At 40.7% G+C, this 27,478-nt stretch overlaps 1 protein-coding gene across 4 annotated transcripts in view; it reads left to right on the top strand.

The window, feature by feature from the left end:
- The window catches only part of SGK1 (serum/glucocorticoid regulated kinase 1), a 107,758-nt gene extending 81,208 nt beyond the window's left edge, over nucleotides 1–26,550 (top strand). The window contains exons 1-12 of one of the 4 annotated variants that reach the window (XM_070733557.1): nucleotides 11,595–11,883; nucleotides 19,240–19,315; nucleotides 20,007–20,082; nucleotides 20,378–20,482; nucleotides 20,920–21,003; nucleotides 21,371–21,502; nucleotides 21,804–21,916; nucleotides 22,236–22,359; nucleotides 22,909–23,004; nucleotides 23,708–23,863; nucleotides 23,967–24,056; nucleotides 25,265–26,550. In XM_070733557.1, coding sequence (XP_070589658.1) covers nucleotides 11,850–11,883; nucleotides 19,240–19,315; nucleotides 20,007–20,082; nucleotides 20,378–20,482; nucleotides 20,920–21,003; nucleotides 21,371–21,502; nucleotides 21,804–21,916; nucleotides 22,236–22,359; nucleotides 22,909–23,004; nucleotides 23,708–23,863; nucleotides 23,967–24,056; nucleotides 25,265–25,432 — 1,254 coding nt within the window. In that variant the 5' untranslated portion in view covers nucleotides 11,595–11,849 and the 3' untranslated portion in view covers nucleotides 25,433–26,550. Of the gene's footprint in view, nucleotides 1–11,594; nucleotides 11,884–14,697; nucleotides 15,098–18,262; nucleotides 18,538–19,239; nucleotides 19,316–20,006; nucleotides 20,083–20,377; nucleotides 20,483–20,919; nucleotides 21,004–21,370; nucleotides 21,503–21,803; nucleotides 21,917–22,235; nucleotides 22,360–22,908; nucleotides 23,005–23,707; nucleotides 23,864–23,966; nucleotides 24,057–25,264 lie in introns of those variants that run through there. The other 3 variants (XM_070733558.1, XM_070733556.1, XM_070733555.1) reach the window with 3 other exon arrangements.
- The last annotated feature ends 928 nt before the right edge of the window (nucleotides 26,551–27,478 follow it).

Raw genomic sequence — 27,478 nt, 5'->3', positions numbered from 1 at the left:
GTGAATTGGCTGAGTTTCAGTTACAAATTAACTGTCCCACTGAAGTCTGGCAGGAATGAAAGTTTTTTCTAATTGGCCATTTTAACTTTCCGCCAACCTACTTTTCATTTGGGAAATCATAACATTTGGAAGGATACTAGCTGAATTATAACCTCCTCCTCCTCCTCCAGGATCAATCCATGGCATCACCAGATAAGATATGAAGACAACTATGTCAGGAAATGACAGCTAATTACTGTACAAATTGTGCTGTGGTAGATTGGAGGAGAAAGGATCATTTAAGCTAGCAACTAAACAGAAATGATCAGAAAATATTTTTCGGCTCCTGGGATGCAAAAAGAAATACAGCATCTATTGTTCTTTTATTTGCATAAAATAAGAGTCATTACCTTGTGCTTTTTATTCCCACATTTTTGTTTTATTCATTGAAGAATTCACCCTAGTATACAAAGAGCTAATAAAACAGACTTCCTTTTTTTTAAAAAAAAGACATATTAGGTGTGTTTCTGGACATTCAGCTCTTTAATAAATCCATGTCCAACTTGAACTATTACAAGAGGCCATCCAATACTCTTCATATTTTCTTTGGCTATGCCAATATTCAAGCGATTCTCTACTCCAGGTTAACTGTTTTTAAAAATTATTTATCAGACTCACATGTTTCAAGAATAATGTTTTTAAGACAAAGAAGGAAAATATTATCTTCTGGCCTTGAATTCAGTGTATTTAACTCTCCTAATAGATTTAACAGATTAACAGTTGAAAGGGATCTTGCAGGTCATCTAGTCCAACCCCCTGCCCAAGCAGGAGACCCTATATCTATCTCTACCTAGAACTGAACTCACAACCTCCTTTTTAACAGACATTCAGAGCCAAACTTGTTGAGATGGTAATCTATATGCTCTTCAATTAAGTAAACAGATAGTGTAAGGAAGCCTTAATAGCTTTGGACGGAGGGTTGGAAGAAAAGATTAACTTTTTCTCCACTGAACAACATTACGTACAATTTTATATTCATTTAAAAATATGATACATATGGTACATAAATTACTTGGATAGTAGTTGGAAGACAAATTCTGCAAAGTGCAATCCTCCTAATATTCTGGATTTGTCTCGTTGATAACTTCTTTCCGCATGTGTGGAAGCAAAAAAAATCACCGAAATCTCACGTACGAGAGCATCCCCTTTTGAGATTTTGCTTCTGCGCATGCGCAGAAAGCAAAAAACCCAAAAAATTAAGAAAAAAGATGGCACTGCCCAACAGACTGGCACCACAGCAGTTGCGCGAAAATTGCACAATCAGCCAATACAGGTACAGAGTCATCTACCGCACCGGTAGGAACCTACCATTGCTGCACATGGAAACACATTTACGAATGAAGGCCAATATATGTGTCCCAGGATCATGTTGCAAGATCCAATCTGGGTCAGTCACCAGGAAGGGAGGTTTAATCTTTTGAGCTTTCAGACTCTTGCTGGAGCCCACCCTCAGGGAAATTCTTTCTATTGGTACAGTGTTCCCTCGATTTTCGCGGATTCGAACTTCGCGAAAAGTCTATACCATGGTTTTTGAAAAATATTAATTAAAAAATACTTTGCAGTTTTTTCCCCTATACCACGTTTTTTCCTGCCCGATGACGTAATATGTCATCGCCAAACATTCGTCCACCTTTAATAAATATTTTTTAAAATAAACTTTAATAAATAAACATGGTGAGTAATAATCTAAATGGTTGCTAAAGGAATGGGAAATCGCAATTTAGGGGTTTAAAGTGTTAAGGGATGGCTTGTGATACTGTCCATAGCTAAAAATGGTGTACTTACTTCCACATCTCTACTTCGCGGAAATTCGACTTTTGCGGGCGGTCTCAGAATGCATCCCCCGCGAAAAGTGAGGGAACACTGTATGTGAGACAGAAGTACCCTGAGAACGGACTCTGGGAAAAGTCCAAAAGCTCCAAAGATTAAATCTCTGGTCTCAGTGATTGACTCAAATTGGATCTTACAAACACAATTTTTCTAAGACGCTCATATTTAAAATGCAATCTCTTGAAGTCAACTTATTCAAAGTATTGATCTATTGTCTGGCTCGAGCCTCTCAGTAAAACATTTTCTAAATCTGTAGAGAATCCAGGAAGAATTTCAAAAAGACAAGATAAATCATCTTTGAAAGCAAGATGTTAAAATAATCCCTAGAGTGTTGATAAATTGTCGGTTTACTAATGGAACTACTGAACTGAGATGCTCCTTAAATTATTTTTTCTTTACTTCTGGCTATGGTGATTTTCTCCAGTTATCACAGCAAATAGACACTCCTTCCTTCTTTTGGCTGAAATTTGATCTATGAATGCATTAGGGATGGTTTCTAAATATTGTTCCTAATCCTATTTTTATGACATGACTGTAGTACTGCCATCACATTTTGACACAGCTTGCCAGTAATAGAACAGTGTTAAGCGATGCATACCCAATTGTGATCATATTTTTTAATAAACATGAGTAATAAATATGAGGGGGGGTTTTAAACACAATTCTTGGTGCATTCAAGGCAATTGCCCCAGAGAACATGAATTGCCTTGTGATTGCAACATATAAAGGCAAAGGTTCCACAAATAAGTGGGTCAACATTCATTGATATGATGTGACTGTCGCTCTTCTGTCAGTGTGACCTCAAAAAGGTCAATGCCCAGAGGGCCTAAGTACATCTCTCAAAAGCAAAAATTTAATATATGCTTTTGTTATGCTTTTGTAACAAAACAAGGATTATCAGAATAGCTACAAAGGGGTTTTGTGAATGCTTATCTGGGGGAGTTACATAGTGGATCTGAGTTATTTTAAAACAACTTCAAGGTAATCTTGTTTTAGATAAAGCTGAGAACATTTCTTTTGTTATTTACATCAGACAGACAAGTCTTATTTCAAACTAGAACACTTAAGAATTACTATGAAAAAATTTCTTACCTTTCAAACCTGGGCACACTTGGCAAAAATCTCAATAAATACAGTTTAAAAATGTAATGAATTCAAGAATATAATTCACTCTATAAGCAGACTGCTAAAACAATGACAAAATGAAACAATACCTAACATGTGCTATTCTAATTGCTGAAAATGCAATTATTCTGCAATGAATAAGTAATGAAAGTCAAGGAGCCCACTTTTTAAAAAATGGAATGAAGATTAAATATAAAAAGATTGAATTAATAAAAATAGCCACAGCAACCAGCCTTAGAATGGACTAAGAAGATAATTAAGTAGTGGATAGCTTTCATCTTTTAGGATCACTTATCAGCAGGTAGAGGAACCAGCAGTCAGGCTTAGTATAGTAGCCATGAAAGACTTGAAAAATGGATATGGATTCTAGAACAAGTCAACTCACAGCATGCTCACTCATAGCACAGATAATCAGGCTCAAATTGCCATATTTAATATTTAAAACACATTATATGAAGTCAATAGTGCTGGGAAAGCTGGAAGGAAAGAGAATGATCCGGAGCAAGTTGGACAGGTTCAATAATGGTGATAGTAGATGCACTGTTGGAAGACCTAAGGACTAACTTGTAACAGAACTTCCTGGAGCAAATCTATCTATATGGTTGCTAAGAACTGACACCAACCTGAATGCACTTAATTACATGCAAATGATTTCCAAGCAGATCTGTGGATGCTAAACAAGATTTTCTTATTAGGTCTATTAAACAGATAAATAACAGTAGTTTAATATCTCGTATATATTCAAAGCTAACTTATACTCATCATATGTATCTTTGTGAATTCAGTAGCATTATACTCAAGTCCTTTTGTTAAAACAAAACATTTTAAAGAGTTGAATATAAATAACTGCACGAATCCCAGCGACCGATTAGGTCCCACAGAGTCGGCCTTCTCTGGGTCCCGTCAACTAAACAATGTCGGTTGGCGGGCCCAACTCTCTGGGGAAGAGCCTTCTCTGTGGTGGCCCCGACTCTCTGGAACCAGCTCCCCCCAGAGATTAGAACTGCCCCTACCCTCCTTGCCTTTTGTAAACTCCTCAAAACTCACCTTTGTCGTCAGGCATGGGGGAATTGAGATATCTCCCCCGACCTATATAATTTATGTATGGTATGTTTGTAGGTATGTCTGCTTAAAAATGGGGTTTCTTAACTACTTTAATTTTTAAATTGTAAATTATTAGATTTGTTATGAATTGTTTTATTATGTTGTGAGCCGCCCCGAGTCTACGGAAAGGGGCGGCATATAAATCTAATAAATAAATAAATAAATAAACTACAAACAAGAAAAATGATGAAGAAAAGGAATCTACAGACTGTATATTGATTAAAATAATAAAAAGGAAGAAAAACTAAATGAAGAAAAATGAAAGAAATCTATATACTATCCATATTAGGAATGTGTCTGCTCTAAATATAGTTATAAACTTCAGGGCTGAATTTTATTATTATTCACCACCCAGAGTCTCCTTTGGGGGAGATGAATAGCTATATTAATTAATTAATTAATTGACTGATTAATTAATTTTATATTGATACTACATGGATCCCATGCTCAAATACTTGAGACATGTACACGGTAAACTCTGATAACTCACTCTGCAAGGATTTTTTCAATGAACAACCAAACACTGGAAGTATCTAAATAGGAAATCATGGTTTTTCAGAGCCATTTTAAGCACAGAACAAACTAAGAAAAACCATATAGGGCAGTGGTTCTCAATCTGGGGGTCGGGACCCCTTTGGGAGTCAAATGACCGTTTCACAGGTGTCACCTAAGACCATGGGAAAAGACAAATTTCCCATGGTGGTAGGAACTAAAGCTTCTATTCTGACTCCTTAGAACATATTTTTACAATCCAGGCCATCATGCATTTACAGTGGGGGTGTCCCTCTGACCTTCTTACCAATCAGCTTAAAGCTCTTTTGGAAGAATTGATGCTAGATTTATGGTTGGGGTTCACCACAACATGATGAACTGTATTAAGGGGTCGTGGCATTAGAAAGGTTGAGAACCACTGATATAGGGGAATTACTCTGTCAGGAACACTCCTCATCTTGCCTCTATAATCCCAGAACATTAGAATTTTTCATTTATCATGCCATATCACCGGTAGTGGGGTACAATCAAACAGACAATGGATTTGTGTTTGTCTGAATAGTGTTGTTTATCTGGATGGTGGCACTCAAAGCAGCTTAGCGGAACTCTCAGCCAATTCTGTTTGAGGTTTCTGACAATCTTTTGACAAGATCAAGTCTTATATCGGTAAAAACATTCTGTACATTCCTTATTCATTATCCATTGGTCTATTGCGATTTGTAATCCTGTTTGCAAGGCAAGTGGAATTAGCAATCCCAGAATACTAAACAACTATCCTTGAATATTTTAAGCAGAAGATGTTCCAAAAATGCAGGAGATGGTACATTAATGAAGAAATTTTACTAACGTTATATAATAAATATATAAACAGACAAACTAAAAGTTCAGGGGGGCTTAGCAAATATACTAAAAGCAGACTACACAGCTACTCCTCGACTTTTCACTGTAATTGAGTCTGGACATAAATTAAAGCATCATGTGATTGGCTTCAAAATTACAAAAATTTTGACAATGGTTGTTAAGCTAACAGAGTGATCATTAAGCAAACACAAAAGTCTAAACAATGTCGGTTGGCGGGCCCCAGGGGAAGAGCCTTCTCTGTGGTGGCCCCGACCCTCTGGAACCAACTCCCCCCGGAGATTAGAACTGCCCCTACTCTCCTTGCCTTTCGTAAGCTCCTTAAGACCCACCTGTGTCGTCAGGCATGGGGGAACTGAGACATCTCCCCTGGGCATATACAATTTATGAATGGTATGTATGTATGTATGTGTGTTTAGAAATGGGTTTTTTAAAATGTTTTTAGTAGAAATTTAGATTTGTTGTAAATTGTCTTTTGCACTTTGTTGTGAGCCGCCCCGAGTCTGCGGAGAGGGGTGGCATACAAATCTAAATAAACATAAACATAAACATAAAAGTCACTAAGTTAATTCATTTTCCCAGATGGGTGTTTTTTGCCAGAAACGAGAAATGAATTCTGGAAATTGACCAAAAAGGAATATGTCACAAATTGTGATCCTATGATTGAGGGAAGCTACAAGCTGCCATAAAGGTGACCCTGTTACCAAACACACAAAAAACTATCATGGAGCTGTGTGTTGTGTGTTGTAACTTTGAATAGTAGTAGATAGCCAGTTTTAAGTTAAGGACTCTTTGTATAATATTTAGATATTATTAAATGGAAAACCCTGGATTGGCATTGTTTCCTTTTATGCAAATTTGGGAGAAGCAGATTCTTACATAAGAATAAAATACTTTATTATATAACGATGGATTAAAGGTTTAACAAATACTTTATTTTTTGCAAACTAATAAGCCAATTTCTTTGCTTTTTCCATCTTTCCTTATTGGTATGAATGCTGCTAAGTGGGTACTTTTCTCCAATCCAGCATTCTCAAAATATATTGGACTACAACTCTCATCAATTTCAACTATTGACTGCTGGTGATGAGAACTGCCAAAAGACCTGATACAACTAATTGAAAATCTGTTGAAAGCTGCTATAACATAGGTCTCTTAGATAAGATTACTAAATGACTAAACTCCCTGCATAGTAAAAAATGCAGTTTCACAAATCTGAGAGGCAGAAGTGGTGTTTTTAAAAAATCTTGTGTGTGTTTATCTCCAACAGTGTATGAATAGTCATTTGATAAGCTTTAATTTGGATAGGGCACTAAGAATGGGTTGGACCTAAGTGGCCCCTTCCAACTCTGTGATTTTTTTTATAGATAGAGGGTATAATTTTATGTAATTCCGGTTATTTGCACTAGCTTGTTTGCTTGCAATGCTGATGCAATATCTTTGCAGTAGTAACAACTATTTTTGCATTAAAAAAAGACATCAAACAACTACTTTTGCATTTAAAAAAATGACATCAATGTAGCAATCAGTACATCCAGTACACACTGCAACCTAAGCATTTATTTTGGGGGGGGGGGGATTGGCCTCAGATAGATTTAAATGAACATTTAGACAGAATCTAAGAAATATAACATGGGGGGGGGAGTAGGAAGTACTTTGCAGATAAGGGTTAGAAAAATGTTTCCTATATTACTTGGGATTTCCAATGAATTGTATTGGAGTAACACATAACAAATACAGCTACCATATCGTACATCTATTTGAGAGATGGTTGCAAATCACTTCAATACAGGTCTACTTCATTGCTGGAGTAGAGGATTCATAGCCGAGACCATATACACCATGCTCTTGTAGCCTTGTCCATAAGACTCCATCTTAATTACAGTATAGGATCTTATTAAAGTATAGGATCCTATACTGTATTACACTATAGGATCTGTATTAAAACTGTTGTAACCTATTGTCTCTAAGTATCACCCACCCTCCCTTCCACTATAATAATTTGTAAGAAACTTTCCTAGACTTATATTTCCTAGACTTCAGATCAATTTCCGGTCACAATTCAAAGTGTTGGTCATCACCTATAAAGCCCTTCATGGCACCGGACCAGGGTATCTATGAGACCACCTTCTGCCGCATGAATCCCAGCAACCAGTTAGGTCCCACAGAGTTGGCCTTCTCCCGGTCCCGTCGACTAAACAATGTCATCTGGCGGGACCCAGGGGAAGAGCCTTCTCTTTCGCGGCCCCGACCCTCTAGAATCAGCTCCCCCCCGGAGATTAGGATCGCCCCCACCCTCCTTGCCTTTCATAAACTCCTTAAAACCCACCTCTGCCGTCAAACATGGGGAAATTGAGACATCTCCCCCAGGCCTATATACCGTGTTTCCCCGAAAGTAAGACAGTGTCTTACTTTCTTTTTATCCCCAAAAGCCCCACTATGTCTTACTTTCGGGGTATGTCTTATATTGGAAAAAAATCGTCAATTTTTTTGTTTTAACCATAAAATTAACATTTATTAACAACCTGAACAGTATTGTATTCGCCACAAAACAGCAGATGATACCCCAGTATGCCAGTGTGTATGTTTTACTGATGTATGATTAATACTGTGTGCATTACCGTATTTTAAGCAGGAGGCGGCAGTGACAAGTGCAGGGGACGGCGCGGTGACGTATGGAGAGGGGGAAGGTGCGGACGTGGGCAGGAGGCGGCGCGCAGCTAGATGAGAGGGAGGCGGCAATACCCCCGTGTTTCCCCGAAAGTAAGACATATGTCTTACTTTCGGGGTACGGCTTATATTAGCCGACCCCCCTGAAACCCCCGATACGTCTTACAATCGGGGGTGTCTTACTATCGGGGAAACAGGGTAGTTAATGTATGGTATGCTTGTGTGTATGTCTTTTTTAAATAATGGGGTTTTAGATATTTTTAAATATTAGATTTGTTATTGTACACTGTTTTTATTATTGCTGTGAGCCACCCCGAGATTCGTGTGGCAGAAGGCGGTCTTGGAGATATTCGGGTTCAATTGTCTCCTATATCCAAGTCTCGCTGGCATGCAACAGGGTAGTTAGCACTACTGTTCGGTAGACTTTGAGCTTTGTAGTAAGGCTTATCCCACGTTGGTTCCACACATTGGTCGTTAGTCTGCCAAAATGCAGAGCTTGCCTGGGCGATTCTGCAGTTGACCTCAATGTCAATTTTCACTGCACGGCAAAGGATGCTGCCAAGGTATGTAAATTGGTCCACTGGTTGTAGCTTTCGTCCCTTTACTGTGATAGTGGGCTCTTGGTATTTGGCTTTCGGAGCTGGCTGATGCATCACTTCGGGCTTCATGTTAATAAGGAGACCAAAATTGTCGCGTGTGGCAAGTAGGTGTAAGGCAAAGCTACGTATGTATGTTTATGATGACGGTTACCATTGTACTGGATAGTCCTTGACATATGACCATAATTGAAATCCGAATTTCCGTTGTAAAGCAAGGCAGTTTAGTGAGTCACACATGATTTTACAATCTTTTTTTTGCCATGATTGTTAACTGAATTACTACAGTTGCCAAGTGAATCATATAATTGTTAAGCAAACTTGGTTTCCTTCCCCCCATTAACTCGGCTTGTCAGAAACCAGCTGGGAATGGCGGTATGACGCAACCATCCTAAATACATGCTGGTTGCCAAGTGCCCAAATTTTGATTACGTCCCCATGGGGTTGCTGTGATAGTCTTAAGCATAAGGACTAGTTCTAAGTAGCTTTTTTCAGTGTTGTTGCAATTTTTAAACGAATGGTTGTAAGTTGAGGACTACCTATACACCAGTGGTTTTCAACCTGGGAGTTGGGACCCGTTTGGGGGTCGAATGACTATTTAATGGGGGTCGTCTGAGACTCTGGGAAAAGACAAATTTCCCCTGGTATTAGGAACTAAAGCTTCTATTCTGGCATCTTAGAACTTATTTTTACAATCCGACCAATCAGACATTTACAGTGGGGGCATCCCTCTGATCTTCCTGCCAATCAGCTCAAAGCTCTGTTGAAAGAATTGGTGCTAGACTTATGGTTGGGGGTCACCACAACACGAGGAACTTTATTAAGGGGTCATGGCCTTAGAACCACTGCTATATACGTTTATTCCAAAAGAGAGACTAATATGTTCAACATAAACCTTTTTTCCTACTAAAATTTGTTAGACTATTATGATTAGACAGTTCAGATTTATTAGTGGGCAAGCTTTCGGATTCTTTAAAATCTCTCATCATACACAATGATTAATAAAGCAAAGGGAGCCAGCTACTACTTAGCTGTAATGCATTTATTTCCCATTTGAATATATGCAATGGGTTTTCACATTTTCCACCTTACGTCTATAATTACTAATAGACTCCATTGCTTGAATATTCAAAATGATTATCCTTTAACTCTCCTTCCTTTGTTCACTCTTTTATCTAATTAATATTCTGGAAAATCTGAAAGGTGTTGGAAGGAAGGAACGAGGGAGGGAAGGAAGGAAGGAAGGAAGGAATAAGGAAGGAATTAGAGTTGAGCAGATTTGGTTCCAAAAAACCCCTGCAAACATAGCACCTGTCTGTAGGTCTGTACAGACATAGCTCTTCTCAGAAGGATACAACTGCCATTCATAGCCCTATGCATTATAAAGTTTCTTTTTGAAATCAAGTCCAAAGCACTGCAGAGCCTTAATAGAAAATAGCCAATGTATGGAGGAAGATTTGTCCAAAAGTGGAGAGTGCAATACTAATCAAAGTGACAGATTCAGGAGATTTTACTTAATCATCAAGGCCTGAAGGCCACACAGGGAATTCCTCGTGCCTTGTAGGGCGAGGGTGGGTGATGTGTTTGCCTGTGGAGATTTGCGGCTGGAAGTCACCCGCCTCAGCTTAGCCAGTTGTGTTGCAGACTTCATCCTCCACCTCAGGAGCGCCCTGCCAAACTGAGCCTCTAAATTTGGCGAAGGCTAGCGCGCCCATCGCTTCCTTAGAACAGCTGGCAGCGTTTCAGCGGGCCTCCTTTCATCTACCGACCCTAGTTCACTACTCAAAGCGCGATTGTCACAGGGCGGCGGGGGGGCGGCGAAAGCAGGATTCAGCGAGGTCGCAAGGCCGGCCACGCAGAAATCACCTCCCCCCACCGCGCCTCTTCAGAACCTGAACTCGAGCGCCCCTCGCGCCCGCTTTGAAAATTGCAACTCGGGACTTCGCCGTCTTGTCCTCTGCGAGGAAGAGCGAGAGAAACGGAGGCGTTCGAGCGGCCGCAGAGGCCGGGGTTTCGGACTCCGGAGGCGGGAAAGCCCTTCGCCGTGTGTCTCTGGCTTTCCTGTTCGGAAGTGCTCGGTGCCAGGACTGGAATAGGGACGCCTGCTCCCAGCCTCCACCCCTGGGGCCGGCAGGAAAGCCCAGTCTCAACAACTTCTCTTTCCTTTGAAACGACACATGCCCGGGAGCCCAAATGTCTCCCTCCGCTGCTAAAAAGAGAAAGGGGGAAGTGGCGTGTGGTAGGGTCCGCTGGGTGGAGAAGGAAGAAAGGGGATGACTTCGGCGGCAGCCGTCCTTTCGCGCAGTTTTGAGGCAGAAACAGTATTAACCCCCCCCCCCCTCCCTCAGCAGCAGCAGCAGCAGCAGGAGAACATCTGTCCCAACTATCTTTCGGCGGTGACCCTCAAATGCTTTAAGTACCAGAGCCCATATGTCTTGTGCATAGTTGCAAATGCTCCAGATTTAACTGATTTGCGACCATTAAAACAATCATTGCTACACAAAATCGTGCCCCGATACTCTATAGCAGTGTTTCCCAACCTTGGCAACTTGAAGATATCTGGACTTCAACTCCCAGAATTCTGGGAGTTGAAGTCCAAGTTGCCAAGGTTGGGAAACACTGCTCTATAGCCTAGCCATCCCAATTCACAAATCGCATCCCCTGGAGAAAAAATGAAAATAAGTCGCGTGAACGGTACATCCCCCCCCCCCCCAAAAAAAAAAAAAAAAAGCATTTCGGGGATATCGCGTTCCAGTCTTGGCTGGGCTGCAAGTTTGCAAATGCAATTCATGATAGGCGACCTGCATTTCTAGTTGCACACCGGGTGCGCGCGTGGGCATGTTGTGTACATAATAAGCAAGGGATGATTTCGGTAAATTTCAGGGTGATGTTGCAACCAACGTGGCTTAACGTTGAACTTTAGTTCTCTGTGTGTACATCGCCTCTAATGCAAGGTTCGTAAAGTGGGAAGTTAAGATCGGCTAGTTTCTTTCCTTCACCGCCCGCCTACTGTCAAGCTGATTGGGAGGCGGACAAAAGTCCAAAGGAGACGTATTGTTGGGAATTATAACAAAGTAAAGGATTTAAAAGTACAGAACGGCGCTACTGTTGTGGGATTTTGAGGAAGAGAGAACCATGAGAGGGAAAGAAGAAAAGTCTTCACTAAAAGGTTGGTTAAGTATTGTTTTCCTAACAGTCCTTTTGTTTGATTATTGATTAAGGGGTGGGAGAGAAACTTTTTCAACAACTTCTCTGGAGGAACAGTGATTGAAACTTTGGAAGGATACCTACAAATTGTTATTACTTTTATCAAGTAAGCAAACCATACAAGGATTGGACTTTTTTTTTGATGCTGTGGAAATGATGGAAAAACCCACTTTGAAAAAACAACCTTAAAGAATGAGATGGAGGAAGTTACAGTGGAACTGAATGTCTTCAGAGAATCCCGCGAGAGAGTTATTTAGAACTCTCTCTTTATTCGGACTTTAGTTTCCTTTCAAGGCTTTTAAAGAGAAAATGACTGGGAAACGATGAAGAAGCACTGGGACCATGTTAAGTTCAGTTAAAGAGCTCTCTTTGGCTTGAGCAAGTAGACAAAATCTTTGGACTAGATTTGTTCACTCAAGATTGTAATGTGTGTGAAACCTGTCATCTATTGAGGCAGGCTGACTAGTGCTCTGAATACAGCTGCAAGTAGCTCTTCAGGCTTTAGACAAGCCCCAAATAGAGATGTGGGATTGCACATCTTTTAAAATTTAAGGCTTTCCCCAACTCTGGTTTTCTCCAGAGCTTTAATAGCTGCTTTCCATTATCTTTTGCATCAATGTTACAGCGGATAGTTGATTGGAAGTAATTGACACGATCGTGGGCTTCCCTTCCTTTTCTAGGTATAGGGCGCCGGAACATCTAAATTGTTCCAGGAGCATTTACTCTGAGTTGGTACCCACTGAGTGTCATTAAGATTTGGAATACCTAATACCTACCTTGAAAAGAAAACTCTGACAAACAGCCCGAGAAAGAAAGGAATTAGAAATGAATGGCCTGGTTGTGTACATCTTACAGAACTAAAGATACAGGCATTCATTACTTCTGATCTTTGCCGGCGATGCTGCCAGGAGTTGTAGCTCAGCATTGCTTAGCCTTAGAGCAGTGTTTCCCAGCGTTGGCAACTTGAAGATATCTGGCTGGGGAATTGAAGATTCGCTGGCTGGGGAATTCTGGGAGTTGAAGTCCAAATATCTTCAAGTTGCCAACGCTGGGAAACACTGGCTTGGAGGGCAGAAATGTTTCCCGCCTCCGATTTGGGAATCAATGGAGAACCGGCAGTATATTTTCATGCCTTGGTGAAATTCCTTGAATGGCTGAAAAGGCAAAACCGAGACGGAGCGCATGCGCGCTTGTCGGCAATGGAATGCATGGTTTCTAAGGGGACGTTGCAGTCTGCTTACAGGGGGCGCTCTTCCTTTCTTCGCTAAAGCTGGAAAACAGAAGCCATCTGGCAATCTTTTTTGACTGGGGGGGGGGAGGGGGCTGAACTTCCCATGAACTGACTTTGTGCGCTATGGCTGCTGTGGAATTGTCGCTGAAACGCAGCTGATGTTGACGTCTTTTCAGCCTCATTTATTCAGCTACATGGGCTTCTAGAGGTGCGAGTTAAACCAAACGGGAGACATTTGCCACGTTTTGCAAAACTTGCATTTTGCCAAGCGTGAGAGAAATTAGGAAGCGGGACAGTACGGCTTCGGTTCAACAAGTCTTCCTTTTAGCCCAGTTCTTCTGCAGCGTTAACCTGCGCTTCAAAAGCATCTGTTCACCGCTTCCCGGTTGCGAAAAAAAAATGTTTTCGGGCACGCGCACGCAGATGTTACGTCAAAAGAGGGGAGGGGCAGAGTTTATTTTTAAAAAAGGGAAAAAATTAATTAGATAGTATTTATCGTCTGGGAGTCGTGGGTAGCCCCGAGAAAGAAAAAAGCGCGCGAAAAACACACCTTCGGGTCATTCATTCACAATAGCATTCCTTCTGAGAACTTGTCTCAAAGGTGCAAAAGGGAGGAAATTTTGAAGCTTCGTCGCCTTTCCTCCAAATCAGTGGTCTCCAAAGTTCCCATATTTCCACCAATCCTTATTAAAGTGTGTTTGGAGCGCACGCACACACAAAACACAAACCCCCAAAAACCAAAATATGTGGGGGAGGTTACCACAGAGGCAGCACCTGGCGGCAAGAGTTACACTCGACAAGGGAAAGCTCTGTTCTGTGGAGAAGGCTGCTATTTCCTCCCCTTTAAATTTTACTTTTTATGTTTGTGTGTATATATTTAAATATATTTACTTTTAAAAATTCTATAAAAAATAGTTCTCTCTATATATAGTGAATAGGTCTCCCTTGAAGAAAAAATAAAGCGTCTTAGGTGCCAGGCAGGTCTTCAAACATGGCAACTTTTAAGACTTGTGGACTTCAACTCCCAGAATTCTCCAGCCAGCATAGCTTGGCATAATTGCTGGAGAATTCTGGGACTTGAAGTCCACAAATCTTAAATTTGCCAAGTTTAGGGACCCCTGAGCTAGGGGTTTCGCTGGCGCCGTTCCAGGATTGATGGGGGGGCGTAGCCCTTCCCTCACCCATTTGCCCCCTCCCCCAATTATCCGTTCTGTGAATCTTGGGCCTTGCCTGCCACCTGTGCTTTGGATACCGGTCGGTGATATCTAGGCCTAAATTCCATTCATAAACAAATATTTTGGGTTCCGTTGTAATTGTAGCGGCCGTAGAAATGTACAGTACAGTCTTTTTTTTTTTCCAGAGGGACGCGTTATTCTTCTGGGATCGCGGTGATGATTATAGGGTAAAGCGAGCAACTCCCCCCCTCCCTGTGTTTCTTCAATGACTTGTAAATACTGTGTGGAAATTTCCACTGCTTTCCTTCGGCTCGGTTAGAAGATCGTGCGGGCTTTAGGGTTTTTTTCTCCTTCCTTCCCCCTCCGCTTATTATTTTATTTATTTATCTATCTATCGGCTTCCATTGGAACATTTTGGCCCCGAGTGTTCTCGGGAACAGCCCAAGGCAAGCCGTGTGAACTCCCAAGGTCTGTCTTCCAAGGAGCTCTTGTTTGTGGAACTGAGAAAAAGCCGGGCAGGAAATCGCAGTTTCCCTGAGTCCCCTCCCTGCGGTTCCTCGACTGAAAAGGCCAATTCCTTCGCCAACCTCCAGCTCTCGCTTGCTGCGCTCTCGCTGCGGGACCGAAGTTTGGAAACCGCGCGAGCCGGGCTTCTCCGCCCCCCCACTTCTTTGTAACGGAGGTGAAAGACTTAAACGGGCATTTAAAAAGACCTGATACGGAAGAAGGAGGGATTATTGAGGCTCAAAGAAGGGGAGAAAAAGATTTTGGTAAGAAATGGATGGATAAGAGGATTGTTAACGCTTTCTCCTTTCTTGACTTGCCTTACCTACTGGAAAACCACGAGCTCCCCCCCCCCGTTCCGACTTTGATGAGTTTGAGTGACAGCAGACTTATTATTTATTTATTTATTGGATTTGTATGCCGCCCCTCTCTGTGGACCTAATCCTCCTACTCGCCCCCATGCCTTCCTTATTTATTTATTTATTTATTTATTTACTTACTTACTTACTTACTCACTCACTCACTCACTCACTCACTCACTCACTCACTCACTCACTCAATCTATCTGCCTGCCTGCCTGCCTGCCTATCTATTTATTAGATTTGTATGAAGGACTCAGTTGCGGATTTAGTTTAGTTCAGGATCCCTTTTTAAAGTTGGTTGCTTGCGGTCTTGAGGTGGTACCAGCTATTGTAGCCAATGGACAAATCCACTCTCGTCTGGTGCTATGCTTGGTACGCTTTTGGGTCATTATTATTAAATACCATCTGATAAGCCCAGGCTTTGCTTAGGCTCCAGCGGTTATTGTTTCATTGCTGGAATTTGCTCTGTGTCGGTTTTTTGTTTTTGGAAAGGAGTGGGCAGGAAAGTCTGGTCTGCTTTGCAAAAGAGGCTGACAGTTTTAAATTCCAGTCAATTACTGGAGAGGGAAGTCTAAAAGACAGTTTGGAACTGCAGGTTGCCAGAATGCTTTTGCGGATTTGGCATAGAAGCCAGGAGGTCCACACCGACCGTCTGTGTTTATTGCACAATTCATACGGACTTTATAATGAGATGTATTCCCATATAGGTATGTTGCAGGCTACTTCGGCTAACAGCTAGCTGTAGTTCAGCAGTTCAAATCTTACTACCACCTGCTCAAGGTTGACTCAGCCTTCCAGCCTTCCGAGGTGGGTAAAATGAGGAGCCAGATTGTTGGGGGAATAGGCTGACTCTGTAAATGGCTTAGGGAGGGCTGTAAAAGCACTATGAAGCGGTATATAAGTCTAAATGCTATTGCACTGAGTAACTGAAGTGAATTAGGAAGTCAAATTCTCAGGCAACGGGAAATGTTCAATATGATCGGAAGATAGGAACTATTCGCAAAGCACTTTTGAATGCAGTGTACTGGCACTTTGCAGTTTCACGTTTCCTGTGTTGTATAAGTTAAGGTGGCACTTTAAAAACAGCTTACAGGATTAAGCAACAGGCAGAACTCGTTTCCCAACCAGGCGCCCTCCGGGAATCGGCTTAGCTGGGAATTCTGACATTGCAAGCCCACCACTTGCGCGGGGGGGGGGGGGCGCACCAGATATAGCAGAAGGCTGACTAAGACGAAAAACGCGCGCCGCGAGGCCCGTAACGCTCTGTTCCTCACGGTTAGCAACGGAGGATATTGTTCGGGGGCCGAGCTGAGCGGATGCGGGGGGGCGGGGGTTACTAGCGAAAGCGAGCTTGCCGGCGTCACGCTCCCGTTTGCGAGTTTCCCTTGGGGCCAAAAAGTTGCGAACTGTTAGGAATGTCGCAAGGCCCCTTCTTATCTTGTAGTACAAGCTGATCCCGCAATAAAGTCTCCCTGGGGGCATTTCTGACAGAAAGAAAGAAGAATAAAAATGCCACTCAGCTGTATGTAAGATAAGAGATAGGTTTTCCTCGGGACTGTGGCAAAAGGGGGGGGGGGGGAGAAGAATTCACGGGAGAAATAAACTCACCTACACAAAGATTACACTCCTTTGGTCTAAAAGAGGGGCCCTCAAACTTGGGAAATTTTTAAGACTTGTAGACTTCAACTCCCAGAATTCTCCAGCCAGCATAGCTCAGCATAGTTGGCTGGAGAATTCTGGGAGTCGAAGTCCACAAGTCTTAAAAGTTGCCAAGCTTGAAGGCCTCTGGTCTAAAAATTCTGGGAGTCTAAGTCCACAAATCTTAAAGTTGCCAAGTTTGAAGACCTCTCCTGTCTTAAGCAACACCAAGTATCCAATTCAGGAATGCTGGGAATGGGGTGGGGGCTTACACTAACCGCTGCTACAGAGATGGCAGAGACTGGGGCCAAAGACATTCATTTATTCAGTGGAACAGCTTGCCTCCAGAAGTTGTGAATGCTCCAACACTGGAAGTTTTAAAGAAGATGTTGGATAACCATCTGTAGGGTCTCCTGGCCCAAGCGGAGGGTTGGACTAGAAGACCTCCAAGGTCCCTTCCAACTCTGTTGTTTTTGTTATTATTATTATTATTATTATTATTATTATTATTATTATTATTATTATTATTATTATTATTATTATTCCTTCCTGTATGGAAGGAAAGTGGGTGGAGATAATCTAATTTCTCTCTTAATCCAGAGAGAATTTTAATTTGCCAAAGGGACCCCAGTTAAACATGTGGAAACAGCCTGACTGAAAAGATTGAAATAAGATTCTTTTCCAAAGCTGTATTATTATTATTATTATTATTATTATTATTATTATTATTATTATTATTAATAATAATAATAATAATAATAATAATAATAATAATAATACTATTATTATTACACTAGTGAAAGTTTTATATAGGGAAAACTACAAAATACTTAAAAGAGGGACAAGACACTCCTACTCACCCCGAGCCTCGCATCGGGCTGCCCCGTCTTAAAATCCCGCAATATCCGTCCTTAAGGGGCCAAATTCTGCCCGACTGTAAACCGCGCCACCAACCCTCCCTTCCTTCTTCCCCCGCCGCGTTACCCTCGACGAACGCGGCCAAGATCGCCCTACGTTCTCAAAAAGGCGAATGGGGAAAAAAATAATTTAAAAATAAATTTATTGCTTTCGCGGCCCCCCTCCCCCCGCCAAAAAAAGCTCCCAGGACTAACAAAAAAAATACCCTCTAACCTTCCCAGACTCCTCAACGTCGCAATGGCTTTTTTGCCTAAACGTCTCGGTTGCCCCTCCCGGCCTGACTCTTTGGAAACGTCAAAGCGAGAGGAGGAAGGAAGGGAAGGGAAGGGCGGGCAGGCGCGTTGCCCGCGGCTGGGCGCCAGGCTTTGCGTATCTTCTTGGCGGCTCCCGGGCGCCCGGAACGGCGCCTCAGACTCTTCCTCATTGTTCCCGCGGGCTCCTCCCCCTTTCCCCCCTTTAGGCTCCTCCCACTCCGAGCTTCCCTCGTTTATATAAAGCCCTTCGGCGAGCGGCGGAGACGGGAGTTCTCTTTTGCAGCCCTGAGGACTGTTAAGCATCTCTGCGCTTTTCTCCCCCCCACTCCCCTTGGCTGGCTGATTTCACTCATTCCCTTTAACTCGGTCGTAGATCGATCTGGGTTTTTGGGTTTTTTTTTAATTCAACCCTTCGGATTGGATTATTGCTATCGTTGTTGTTTTAAACTCGCCCTGCGATGACAATCAAAACGGAAGCCTCTGGATCCACCCTCACTTATTCCAAGATGAGAGGGATGGTGGCGATTTTAATCGGTGAGTAGGGGTCGAACTAGGACCACCGAACTCCATCACCTTCCTCCTCAGCCCTTCGCACACACAAAAAGATTTTTCCTTTTTGGAGATTTATTTAAATATGTTAAAGGCTTAAATAAGGTTCAGGAGGGAAGTGTTTTTAATAGGAAAGTGAGCACAAGAACAAGGGGGCACAATCTGAGGTTTTTTGGGGGGAAGATCAGAAACAACGTGAGAAGAAAATATTTTACTGAAATAGTAGTAGATGCTTGAAACAAACTTCTAGAAGGTGGTTGATGAATCCATAGTAACTGAATTTAAACATGCCTGGGATAAACATACAGTATATCCACCCTAAGAAAAAATACAGGAAATAGTATAAGGGCAGACTAGATCATGAGGTCTTTTTCTATGTTTCTATGCTTCTATGTTTATTTTGGGGAGTGCCGGATTGAAAGAGCGCCTTAATAATAGAATACAAGATAGATAATAGAATTCTTTATTAATAATAGATAAGTGTGATTGGGCACACAAAGAATTTGTCTTTGGTGCAGATGCTCTCAGTGTAAATAAATACACTTTAATAAATACAAGAAGTATCTAATTTTATTTTATTTTTTATTTCAATGCATTTGAAAGAGTTGTCTAAATAAATAACTTAAAACACAGGAGGGAGTTTGTTGATTGATCGGGATTCATTTTCTGTGTTTTCTTAATTCGCAGCTTTCATGAAACAGAGAAGAATGGGGCTGAACGACTTCATTCAAAAGATAGCCACCAACTCCTATGCCTGCAAACAGTAAGTGTGTTGTTGCTTCTCTGCAGGGTAGATCCCACGGAAGTTAGCGATTTAATTATAGCTTTGTGTGCAGTGTTACCTAACTTCTTCCCCAGGGAGGAGAGGAGTTGAAACATGATCTGTTTGTAAATTGAACTTCTAGTCTAAGGATAACTGAACTACACAGAGTCGGGTTCCACTGAGTTCAGCATATTTAGGAAGTAGACTTAAAGAAAGTTGAGTGTAGGTGCTTTAATAATTTGTGAGGAGTTTCACTATGAGAGTATGTGTTATATAGTGGCTGCAGCCCTGCACCACCTACCTGCGAGCAAATCTCCTTGGACTCTGGGAATTGTTTTTCAGGGCATGTGCTAGAAAATAATATGTGTTTCTGTTGTCCCAATAAGGGGCTAAAACCCTCCCTAGACATGGCATCTTGTCTTAATTTTTTTGATCTCTCTGCCATTCCTTTTGGTATCTGACTTATAATTACAGAAGAAACCTGAGTCTGTTTGCTCAGGTTTGTGTTGTGTCTCTTTTTCCATCTTACCTTTGAAACCTAATAAGGCCCATTTCAATCAATCAGCCTTTTCTAAGCTTGCCAGCCTGAATTTTGCTCAACTAGAGTTAGCCTGCCGCCTTGTGGTGAGATAATTTCCATGTTCCAGGCATGTTGCAATTGGACTAATTCCATTCTGTCTTATCTTTGCAGTCCTGAAGTACAATCAATTCTGAAGATTTCCCACCCGCAAGAAGCAGAACTTATGAATGCCAATCCTTCTCCCCCAGTAAGTGCCCTGGGTACCCTGTATATTTAACTTGGAAAGAGATGTTTTAAAATAAAAGACCCAGCATGCTTCTTTAAAAGGGATGATTTTTTAAAAAGCCACTTCTTTGTCTCATTTAAAGCAGCAAATTTGGCAACATGTTTAAATATTATTTTTCCCTGAAGCCAAATGGGCGTTTTTTCTGAAACCCCATCGCAAAATAGCTTACAATTGTATTGGTTGGTTTTTAAGTCTGTATCCAACTATTTTGGTATAAAAATAACACTTTTGATTTTTTGTTGTTGTTTCATTGCAGCCTAGTCCATCTCAGCAAATCAACCTTGGCCCATCATCTAACCCTCATGCTAAACCATCAGATTTCCATTTCCTGAAAGTTATTGGAAAAGGTAGCTTTGGAAAGGTGAGTTATGTCTTGATTTTGCTTATTACTTTCTAACGATAAACATTCATTGATTTTATGAAAAACAGCATCCAAGTGGATTCTCTCTTCTGAAGGCTTATTTTTAAATGCATCCCCATGGCCTTGGGAAAGTCAATCTCATCGAAGACATTTGTCTTAGTATGAAGTTGAGAAAATAAATTGAATAAGTGCATTTAAATTGGTATTCTTGAGAAAGAACAGTTTATCTTAAAGACTGAGAGAATTTGGATTACATTCAAGAGGGTTTTCATGGCTTCATTGTCTAACTCTAAATCTAAAGTATTGCCCTTCAGATACATAACTTTAAACCTATAGTTATACTCAACTGTATTTTTTAACTATCAAAAAGGAAATTGTAGTTTTAACTTGTTTCTTTTAATCACCCTTAAACTTACAAGTATGTTGTTTTCTTTCAGGTTCTTCTTGCAAGGCACAAGGCAGAAGAACAATTCTATGCAGTAAAAGTACTCCAGAAAAAAGCAATCCTGAAAAAGAAGGAGGTAAATATTGACTTAATCTTGTTCCAAAAAAATTCCAAGCAAGAAAATAATTCTACCTTAGGGCACTTCACAAATTACAATATAATGAGTAAGATTTCAGCTTCACAGAACTCCTCCCAAAGGAAAATGGTAAACAAAAAGTAGTCAGGAAGCAGAAAAGACATCACAAAGCCTATAGAATGTCCACATTTAAGGTCATTGCAGAATGTGGAAAATTGATCCAAAGATGCTTAGGTGCTGTTTTATGTCCTCTTGAGTTGAGTAAAAGTCAGGATGTTTCTTGTGATCTTGATTTTGCTTTATAACATTTGTGGTGCTGTTCTGGCGGATGCTAACAACTGATTCCATACCTCTTATTATTTTCCAGGAGAAACATATTATGTCTGAACGCAATGTCCTCCTTAAGAATGTGAAGCATCCTTTCCTGGTGGGACTTCACTTTAGCTTCCAGACAGCTGACAAGTTGTATTTTGTCCTAGACTACATCAACGGTGGAGAGGTGAGGAAAAAGGCACACTGGGCCCCCCAAAGAGAAGGGTGGAGTTGGGTTCTGGATGGAAAATAGAAGTCAGTCTAGAGTGACACAACACTTCGGTGCCTTGTTTGTTATTAAAAAGGGGGACTCTTGACAGTAGAGATTCTAGATTCAGTCTCCTGCTTGCCAGCCTCTAATAGCAGGAAATAGCCCGAGGATTAGTAGGCCATTTCCGACAATTATCCTCTCTAGCTTATTGTGCTGCGCTTAATTAATGAATCAGTAATAAGATTTCTCCTCCCCCCCCCCCTCTCTTATCATGCAGTTGTTCTACCATCTCCAGAGGGAACGTTGCTTTCTGGAGCCAAGAGCTCGTTTTTATGCTGCTGAAATAGCTAGTGCACTGGGTTACCTGCATTCTTTGAACATTGTGTATCGGTAAGCGCTCTACTTAATGTATGCATATTAAATTAGAATGGAGTTCTAATTTATAAGCTGTTTTGCCAAAATGCTAGCTATGGGCTTTGGGATCAGTAATTTTATACTCCTAAATAATTAGAGGTTGGGGGTTGCTGTTTCTGGATATGGACTGGATGTGGGTAAAAACTATATAAAATTATATGTAAAGCAAGAAAACTATACGTGACAGTGGCTTATTTGGGGGAAAGCTTGTAAATCGGACAAATGCGAATGACAAAAAGAGTTTCAGACAAGTAAGATGTTGAAGCTGACCTGCCTTTCGTATTCTTTGCTACAGGGACTTGAAGCCAGAGAACATTTTGCTTGATTCTCAAGGCCACATTGTTTTGACTGACTTTGGACTCTGCAAAGAGAACATTGAACACAACGGCACAACTTCCACATTTTGTGGCACTCCTGAAGTAAGTCTTGAGTTCCGCTTTCTCCCATGACAGTGTTGTTTTTAAGTGTGATACTGCATGACCATGGCAGGAGTTTCCCTGATGAGACTGTAGGAAATTATGTTCCAGCCTTGTGAAAGTGGGTGGTGATATTTGAGCTGTGCTGGCTGGGGAATTCTGGGTGTTGAAGTCCACAAGTCTTAAGTTGCCAAGTTTGAAGACATCTGCACTAGAGAGTTTTTAAAAAAGAAAGAAAATTCTATTGGAATTGCTGTAGAAAATGTTCAAGGTGCAGAAACTGGTTTGTCCAGATTGACCTGGCCCCTAGTTCACATATTTGAGCCCCAGGCATTTTGCTATTTCAGTGAGGAACTTGTGGTCCTCTGTGCCATCTCCATCTTAATTGACAAGCTAATGGTCAAGAAAATTGGAATCATCTGTAGAATTGCAGGGTCCTTTTGTCTGCCATGAGAAAAATTCCTAAAGAAGAGTAGGTTTATCTTAGATTTGCCATTAGCCTTCAGGTTTTTTCTAATCAAATGTTCCCATTCTTTCATTTGTGTCCAATAGTACCTTGCCCCTGAAGTCCTTCACAAGCAACCTTACGACCGGACTGTGGACTGGTGGTGCCTTGGAGCAGTTTTGTACGAGATGCTTTATGGATTGGTAAGTAAGAACAGATTTAATCTGCTTGCTGGGATGGTTTGCCACTCCATACGTATAGCAGAGGAAATAAAAACCACTCCATACGTATAGCAGAGGAAATAAAAACTTTCAGTGCTACTGAAATTAAGTTGGAGTTTATGTGGAGCAATATCAGGGATGGACGCTCATATTTGCTTATTAGGGTTTTCAGCAGCCCTCTCCTAATGGGCTTGATAATTCATGAAAAATTGGTTTTTTTAAATCCTTCCCTTATTTTTATAAATGACTCAAGCTAGCAAACATATCTAATACTATTCCCCTATTTGTCTACAACAACCTTTGTAAGATAAGTTGGACTGTGAGAGATTGGCCCAAAATAATCCAGCCAGTTTTCATACCTAAAATCAGACTACAAACGAATTTTCCTAGTTTCTAGCCTGGTGCAGTAATTATTAGACCAATCTGGCTATTTAATGGATATTGCATTAAAACAAGTCTCACATCAAACTCAGAGACTGTATGGTTGGATGGTTAAAATATTTGAGTAGGATTGCAATCTAGTTTACATCACAAGTGGTTGTGGACAAAATTGGAGAAAGGAGTGGCATGCATGATACCTTGAACTCCCAGAGGAAAGACAAGATGCAGGACTTTGCAAATCAAATGAATAAATAACAACAGTAAGGTTAGACAATGGTAGTAAATATCCTTTCTCTTCTTGCAGCCTCCTTTCTACAGCAGAAACACAGCAGAAATGTATGACAACATCTTGAACAAACCTCTACAACTGAAGCCAAATATCACCAACTCTGCTAGGCACCTTTTGGAAGGACTTTTGCAGAAGGACAGAACCAAGAGGCTAGGAGCAAAGGAAGACTTTGTAAGTATAACTTGGAAAAGAGGTGAAAGGCATTTGAGAATTTGTCTTAAGACTATTTCAGTTCTTTGCATTTAAACTCACATAATTTCCATTATTTCCACAGATGGAGATTAAGAATCACATTTTTTTCTCTCCAATTAACTGGGATGATCTTATAAATAAGAAGATTACACCGCCTTTTAACCCAAATGTGGTAAGAGCTCTTCTAATTGCATAATGGCCAGGGAAGATTTATTTTATTGGGGGATGCCAGAAGTATATGTGTCCATAAATCAAGAACGAGTATCAAGAGTTCACACCAGAATTCTACAGGAAGTCGCAGTTCCCCACACACTTAATCACCAAAAAACAAAAAACCCACCTGCATTTGACTTAATGTAAGACTTAAAACATGTCTCTGCTAGATTAGAAGCTTTATAGCCTACAAAATAACAGTTATAATACAACTATTGATTGGCTCAATGTAAGGCAAAAAAATTATTGAGCCTTTTTATACACACACAAACATACACCAGAGTATTTTTCCCACCATTCTGAGTTAACTAATACTTTAAAAGGTTTGCTTTTTAAACCCAAGAACACAAGTAGTGGATTTAAAGGGGGTGTTTCGAATGGATTTAAAGGGGGTGTTTCGAATGGATTTAAAGGGGGTGTTTCAAATGATTTTCGAATGGTGATACACATAGATACATCATAAACATAGTCACATGAAAGCAAATTCACTGATTTCAGTGGGCCTAAATTCCATAGTAATTTAGCTTTGAATTTGCCCTGATAAAAGTAAATTATTTTTGATATTAAGACTGTCCTGGACAAAATAGGGGGGTTGGTACTAGATGGGCTGCAGGAAAGGTTCCTTTTGTAAGTTTTGCCTAAATGTTTCTTGGGCTTGTTGAAGAGGTAGAGGAGGCTGCAGAGAAATGGGAAACTATCCTATTCTGGTATCTACAGCAAAATCTGGATCCAACCTTTCGTCTGCCTAGGCTGCTGAATGAGCATGCCTTTTGGATGGTAGTTTTGAAGAGCCATCAGGGCTTATTAATATTGGCATACTGCCTCCCCCTCCCCCATGCAGAGTGCTTAAAATGCCTGAAAACTTGGTAGCCTTCAGATAACCTGGAACTACACCTTCCAGACTTGTTAGGCTACATTAGCCAGGAATTCTGGCAGCTGCAGTTTCAGCCAGCACCTTTCGACTGCTCCCGAATGCAGAAAGTTGGCTTGGACCTTATATGACCTCAGGAGTGGTGGACAGTGAGAAGAAACCTGAGAATTGGTTTCCAATTACTCTTAGGATCATCAGATCCTTGAGTGTTCTACTTTCGAATTGGAAGACAGTACAGTATAGTGTTCCTTGCAGCCTACCATTTAATAAGCATATGCCTCCGTTTTTTCTTGCAGAGCGGGCCCAACGATCTGCGACACTTTGATCCCGAGTTTACAGAGGAGCCTGTCCCAAACTCCATTGGCCAGTCTTCAGACAGCATCCTCATCACTGCCAGCGTCAAAGAGGCCGCTGAAGCATTTCTGGGCTTTTCCTATGCTCCTCCCATGGATTCTTTCCTTTGAATTTGTGTGTTTGTGTGTGTGTGTTTTAATAATTGTTCTTTTGGCATTCTGATCAAGCTGCCAGTTGCCTGGTCATCTTGAAAGATAACAATTTTTTGCACATCTTCCCACTGTGTGGCAGCTTTGCAGCCTTAAATTTCAACTGTTATCGTTTGCTGAAAGCTTTTTTTTTGGGGGGGGAGGGGGCTGTTGTTCTTGTCCAATTGGAAGAGCACATTTAACTCCTCTTGAGTGAACTCATGACATTTCACTACTGGTTCTTCCCACTCACCCAAGTGGTGCTACATCACGGTTGCAAGTACTGGAAAGGAGAAGGGGAAAAAACAGCTGCTGCCATAGATTGCTCAGAACAAAGCCTCGGAACAAAACGCTGCTTCCTTGATTGGCGAGCATAGCGCCCCCTAACTTGGAGGTCTTTCTGGATGTGAAGAGAACTTTACGAAGACGTGCCTTTTTTTCCCCCCTTCGGACGTTGAGATCTTTGTGAACTCTGAAGTTTTTATCACAAGAGTGCTTTTGGATTCATGTGTGAGCGAGTGTAACGTGGACAAATGGCAGGAGTGTGATTTGTATATTCCCACAGACGGACTTTGCTGAAAGGTGTCAGTGTGGGGCATTGTTTGTTCCTTCCATATTTGGAAGACAATAAATTAATAAATGTAGATAGTGATTTTTTTAAAAGAAAAATATGTAAATATATATATAGTTCAAATGGGCTCCAACTACTTGTATGTATCCCAAATGCTTGAAGAAAGCATTGCTGCTATGGAAATATATATATACAGATATATATGTATATAAATATTTCTATTTTTAGAAATGGTTTCTATGGACCAAAATGCCCCAGCTGTTGTCTGCTAATCTGTTGGTTTAGTTCATTTTTTTTTTCATAATCTGTAAACTTGGGCATTATTTATGGGTATTGTTTGCTTGCAATCCTTGTTGTATGTATTTGTAAAAAGATGTGTACAGTTGATTTGCAATGCTAAATGAATATTTAAAAGAAAAAAAAACTTGGCTCATAATGTATACCACCATTGTAATGTACTTAACATGGTTATAATATGTACCATTTTTGTGACCAAACCCATTGGTTTGCAGTAAAATCTTGGACAATATTTCTATTAATGGTTTCAGTGTCTTTATAAATTCAGATTATTTTTCCATCTTTATTCAAAATGTACTTTAGAGTCAAAAACCGTCCACTAATGATTCAAAATATTGTTTACAGTATTGAACAGCACTACTAAAGATACACAGCAGCGATTTTGGGGTAGGGGGAAAAAAGTACATTCTGAAGATGTTTTTGATTTACAATTTCCAATGGCCTGACAGGGATCTATCACTAAAACATTAGAAAAATTATGGTAATGGGGTATTATGTGGCTACATATAAGGCATGGAACAATCATAGAACAGAAAGTTATCTCTGCCATTACTTCTCTCTTCCTGGCAGACATAATGATGTTTAGCCTCCAAATGTCCTATCTCAATGCAACACAAAACAGGAAAGTTGAAGAGATGACTGATCTGGTCAATGACTTCCTCTCATCAAGTTTATTTCATTACAAAAAATCTTCCTCCTCAATTGGGTCCAGGTTGTGAATGCTTCTTGTTAAATGAAAGAAATGCAATATTACAAAGCAACACTTTTGGCATACATGACTATATCTTCAACAATGGCAAAAATATCTTTTTTAACAAAAAAATTAACCAAGAAGTTAGGCACCTTTTCAAAGTTTAATTGAAATGCGCACTTGGTGTTAATAGTCTGCAAAGCAACAAAATAAGTCTAGCCTCTCCATAACCACCTTTAGGATATTTTCTCCAAGCCTTACCAATCAGATTTCTTGGTCAGCTTATTTTCAAAACCATGATGATCCAGGCCCTTCTTTCTTATACATATTACAATTTGTCAGTGTTTTTAGAAACTGGTCATAACATGGCAGCCTAGTGTCAACCTGATCAAGTGAAGAGCATGAAAAGAACTAGGGATTTAACCAAAGGCTAAAGCTGTAGAGTTAGAATGAAGTTTTGCTGAGTAAT

Source organism: Erythrolamprus reginae, chromosome 1 (genome assembly GCF_031021105.1).
Source record: "Erythrolamprus reginae isolate rEryReg1 chromosome 1, rEryReg1.hap1, whole genome shotgun sequence".
Classification (NCBI taxonomy): domain Eukaryota; kingdom Metazoa; phylum Chordata; class Lepidosauria; order Squamata; family Dipsadidae; genus Erythrolamprus; species Erythrolamprus reginae.
The sequence above is the reverse complement of the archived record's forward strand: the minus strand, read 5'-3'. Positions and strand labels throughout refer to the sequence as shown.